At 34.8% G+C, this 5404-nt stretch overlaps 1 protein-coding gene across 1 annotated transcript; it reads right to left on the bottom strand.

The window, feature by feature from the left end:
* LOC143557331 (uncharacterized) lies at positions 1-3779 on the bottom strand. Its single transcript, XM_077046432.1, has 6 exons — positions 3484-3779; positions 1466-1738; positions 1233-1393; positions 1051-1156; positions 852-974; positions 1-350 (listed from the first exon to the last, which is right to left on the bottom strand). Exons 1-6 carry the CDS (start codon positions 3673-3675, stop codon positions 213-215), a joined length of 993 nt encoding a protein of 330 aa, XP_076902547.1. The 5' UTR covers positions 3676-3779; the 3' UTR covers positions 1-212.
* Positions 3780-5404: the final 1625 nt, after the last annotated feature.

Here is a 5404-nt window from a genome sequence, read left to right as displayed (position 1 = left end):
AATGAAAATCTAGATACAAATCAACACATCCAATTGTTCATTTTCATTTGATAACACCACCAACGCACGAAACAACCAATGATAGTTTCCGAACATAAACTATACTTAGAACCTAGGACGGTTAGAAACGTATTGCTTCCAAACCATCCTAAGGTTACCACCACAATCAAATCTTAGTAAAAGATTAATGAACTCAGAGAATCTTATACAAGTCACTTTTTGTGCAATCGCGACTCGGGTGTGTTATGTCTCAAAGGAGACAATGCTTGCCTCGGCGAACCGGATTCAATGAAGTCGAGTTTGTTCTCAATTGGACTGCAATCTCTAGGACTAGACTTCCTTTTATTATTCTGCACAAAGATTCGTATTACAAGCGTTAAATAAATGAGCAATTTCATATATGCAAACTTGGAAAAATATCATATATAGTTATATACCCATACAAAACTAAAAATTTTAAATACACCCAATTCATTAAACAATTTAACAAATGCCCATTTTACCCTTATTTTTTAATAAGGTTAAAATTTCATATATACACATCTTTAACCTCAAATTTTTTTATTCTGTCCTTGAGAGAACAAAAGAGGAGACGCGATGGTCCGGTTCACTTCCTTATCGGCGATGTAGATAAATGTCCAAATAAAAAAAGGAGTTTGAACAAATATAACGGAAAAAGAATCGCCAGTAAGTAAAAGCTCATTAAAGTTGGCTATATATTTTTAGTTTTGATTAGGTATATATCGAAATTTTCAAGTTTTAAAGGGTATATATAAAATTAATACTTCCTTAAAAAGATGTTTCAGTTTTTTATTTAACAGAAAAAACATCATCTTGGTTAGATGACTCACCTTCAGTGATGGACTATTATTCTTTCCTCCAGAATTGCTTAACTGTCTTTCGTTTCGGATTAACTTCATCAATCTCCTGCTCTCCTTATCCAATATGTTGTTCTCTTCAAACAAGACTTTGACCTAGTCAAACCCAGGTTTAGTTAGTCATAAGAACTCACAAACACACACACGACACAGCACACACACGCGCACAAACCTCTTCTTCAGCTGTGGTGAGATTGCTCCTTATATGATTCTTTTCATTCTGCAGTATCTTCACTGTTGAAGCTAATGCTAACACCTTTTGAGTTGATGGCTTCAAACTACAACAACAAAGTTAAAATTATATAAATTTGACAGCTTTAACACTGAAGATTAAAGACACTATTTAACACCAACCTTTCCCAAATTTCCAACATCTTTTGGCAAACTTCCACACCTTTATTTGCTTCTAAGAAAGAACGCGCGGTTGATGCCACGTCATCTTTGTTGACAAAAGTTGATAACAATGTATCAACAAGATAACTTTCAGTAGATACAGTTTTTGTAATCTCACCAACCTTAAATCAAGAAAAATGTTTCTTACTAATAAGCACTTAAAAACGTAAAATTCAAATGAATTGATAAATTACCTGTTTGCCCTCAGATTGATCCTTATAGAACATTAGTTCTTTTGACAGTTTAGTTAACTCTTGTTCTAAATCATGGACACGTGTTTCTGCCTCCTTAGCTCTGTTATCAGCTTCATTTCCAAAGTCCATTAACACTTCTCGATCATGGTCGTATAATGAACACTCTTTCTCCCATTTATTGCATTGAGTTAACAAATTAGCACATTCTATTGCTAATTTCTGATTTTCTTCCACAAATTTCTTTACAGCTTGTGCATTAAGGGTTGATTCAGCCTACATACAATTCAGTGTAAGAAATAAATTTAAAAAAAAATCATAATTAGAAGACACTGCTTCACCCCAAAAAGAGAAACATTCAGGCTTTTGATGCCATATATAAAATTACTAGCAAACTGAAGTGCAGCATGTTTAACTCAAGATCATAGTTGCCAATAGCAAACAGCAGGCGATAGCGACAAGCTACCTATACGCTACGTAGTGATAGCGATGAAATAGCGGGCGCTCTTTTATGTTTAGCAATACACTATAAGAAAACTTTAGAAATATTTTATATGTGCATTATATCCAAATAAGCTGTTTTTATATGTATATTTAATAAAAAAAAACCTAAGTCCTGCTATTTTATAGGTATATTTTATAGCTACATATATTAAAAAAAAAAACAAAAAAACCGTGAAAGCCTGCTATTTATCACGCTATGGTGACGTCAAACTCAGATAGCAATAGATCAGTGCTTCCCTACGCTATACGCTATTCGCTATAGCATGCCGCTACGAATACTATTAACAACTATGCTCAAGATTAGTGTGGATGAGTGGATCTACTTTGAAACCTTACACCTACATGTCCTACTTCTACTATATGCTACAAATTTGAAAATTAGGATGCTAACCTCCAAGTAATGAACATAAAAAAGTGTAATAAACTATTTTCTAAGGGGTGATTAGGCGTGTGTGTCTGCGTGTTCTAAAAGTACTTATTTCGACTTCCATATTTTCATTATAGATAGGGATATGTAACTTTACATGCTCAATAATCAATCCACTTCCCAAAATCTAATTATCTTATATTGCCTAAAAACCGAACAGCAACATGTTTATGCATAACTCAAGATTAGTGTGCAGACTGCAGCTACTATGAAACTTAACACCAGCATTTCCTACTTCTAGTATACGCTACAAATTTGAAAATTAGTATGCTAACCTCAAAACAGTGCACATAAAAAGTGTAATAACCTATTTTCTGAGGGGTGTTTAGGGGTGTGTGTAAGTGTGTGCGTGCGCTGTTGTAAGAGTGATCATTTCGACTTCCATATTTTGAATCATAATCTTTTGATTAAAGCTAGGGATATGTAACTATGTAAGCAACTATACATCCTCAATAATCAATCCGCTTCTCAGATTCTCCTTATTTTGACCCATAATAATAATAATCACTTTCAGCTAGGGGTGAGAAATAACAAAACCGAAAGAACGATTAACCAAAAATCAGCAATCTTTTTCTTTTTACCCTCGGTTAACTGACAAACTAACCGAATAAACCAAACCGACTAACCAAAAACCGATTGCTTAATAAAACAGATCAGCCAACGACTTCCGTTTCGGTCTAGGCTAATAACCGAACCAAACCGTGCACATCCCTACTACTCTCAGCCACACGATAAACAGCTAAAACGCAATGCAATTCAAAACAATCCCTAAATTCCTATAAGAGTACAGTCAAAGCAACATGAATCGAAATTATAATCTATCACCATAACAAGCAAGTGAATTTAAAAGAAACATTTACCGAAACATTTTACAAATACAGCTTCAATGTAACAAAAATATCAACCAACCTAAAACATTTCGGTCAAATTTCGGTCAAAATCTATCAACATTGGTCAAAATCAACACAACCCAAAATCATCATAATCACTTTTAATCACACCAATAAACAGTTAAAATCCAATTCAAATAATAATAATAATAATAATAATAATAATAATAATAATAATAATAATAATAATAAATACAAACCCTAACACGCTCAATGAGTTCGTCCTTCTCATTCAACTTCGCCTTCAAATACCAATACTGCTCCCGCAGCTCCCGCTCCGTGTCTTCGGAAGCTCGAAGCTTTAACTCGAGCGTCCGTGTCGATACCGGAAGCCCGAGCGAGTGATCGATGGATTCACGGATGAATTCATCGGTTTCTTGTGGAAGATCCATGTGTTGTTGATGAAATTGAAACCCTAGATCGGTTAATTGTGGAGTTAATTGGTACAGATAGACAGAGATTAGGTGAAGATTGAGAGGATTTGGTATGAAATTGGGATATTATTATTATTATTATTATTATTATTATGGTTATGGATTAGGGTTTTGTTTGAATTTGGGGAGAGCCGTTAGAAAAAAGTGGTGGGCGCATTTTAACATTTTGAAAATGTTTGTGCGTTTGCGCGGACCGAACCGGACTCGTATAGACTCGATGATTATAGTTCATGTAACGGAAATTATTTGACACGAATATAATATTCCAACGAAACGAATATATAAAGGACTCTATGTTTGTTCATCTCGCATGGACTTATACTAATGTCTACTAGTATGGCATAATCTCGTAAAAAGAAATCCAAAGGGAACTCGTGAAGTCCGATATTACTAGTATAGATTCGGATCGTAAATTTAAATGGATCTGGTACGGGGCGATACTACTGCTATTGGGTCGAGTAGTATAGCATAGGTCATATAAACTGGTCAAGATAACTATTTGGGTCGTACCGAGATTCTCATTGATTCGTGTAACAGAAATTATTTAACACGAATATAATATTGTAACGAAAGTAATATATATATATATATATGGATAAAGGATAGAATACAATAATCCTTTATCGTACATTACGTAAGCGACACTTCCAACCGTTAGATTTTCTAAACCCAAAATCACAATTACACTCATCTGTTCGTCCCTCTCCCTCAATCCGTCTCCACCACCCCTCACCGACACCAGCACACCTCCTTCACCTTCGCTTGCCGGCGCCATCAACACTCTTCGTCACCATCATCGCCATCGACAACGAACTCATCGGAAAAACGTAAATCACAGGGTTGTTTAGTTGAATTGAAATTGAAGCCAATTGACTGGTTAATCTTTGAAATCGATTCAATTAATCATCAATTTGAAGCTTCAATCGATCAATTTTGAATTCTGGATGATGGGTTTTTGACATTGAACGTTTAAGATTTTAAATGTATTAGCAGAACGTTCTTTTTATACGTTTTGATAAAACGTTCTTTTAATATGTTCTTGTTTGAAATACGATAACCGATTATTGTACGATACGGTAAGCTACAATGACGTCACTAGGTGAATTGACGGGATCGGAACGACGCCAGATTAACGATAAAGCTGTAAATATTGTACATCAAGAGTACGAACACGATGGCACCGACTGATTTAATAGCCAATTGAGCTTTGCCTCTTTTCAATTCATCTAATTTGGCCACCAGAGGACTACGGAACGGAGTCTTGAATGCGAGTAATATTATTATTATCATTTGGGCGAATGAAACAGTGAGCCATAGGTAGATTGTTACGTGGTTGTCAATCTGAGGGTTCGATAGAACGTTTTGAGGGTTCGATAGAACGTTTCGTTTTGATACGTTCTTGTTTTGATAAAACGTTCTTTTAATATGTTTTGAAATCGATGTTCAAAAAGTTCGCGTACCTAATGTACGATAACCGATTATTGTACGTTAACCTACCCCTATATACATACGTGTGTGTGTGGTTGTTTATTTTATTCATAAAACTATTGTATTCTCTAATTAACGAATATATATAGGATTATATGTTTGTTCCATCTGATATGGACCCATACTACTAGTATGGACCTGGCTTGTAAATTTAAATGGATTTGGTATGAAGCGATACTTCTCGTATTTGGTCGAGCAG

This window comes from Bidens hawaiensis, unplaced genomic scaffold, assembly GCF_021521415.1.
Source record: "Bidens hawaiensis isolate Kalapana, Puna unplaced genomic scaffold, B.hawaiensis_p1.1 tig00018902_1, whole genome shotgun sequence".
In the NCBI taxonomy this organism is placed as follows: Eukaryota; Viridiplantae; Streptophyta; class Magnoliopsida; order Asterales; family Asteraceae; genus Bidens; species Bidens hawaiensis.
Note: the sequence above shows the minus strand (reverse complement) of the source record. Positions and strands in the feature narration are given on the sequence as shown.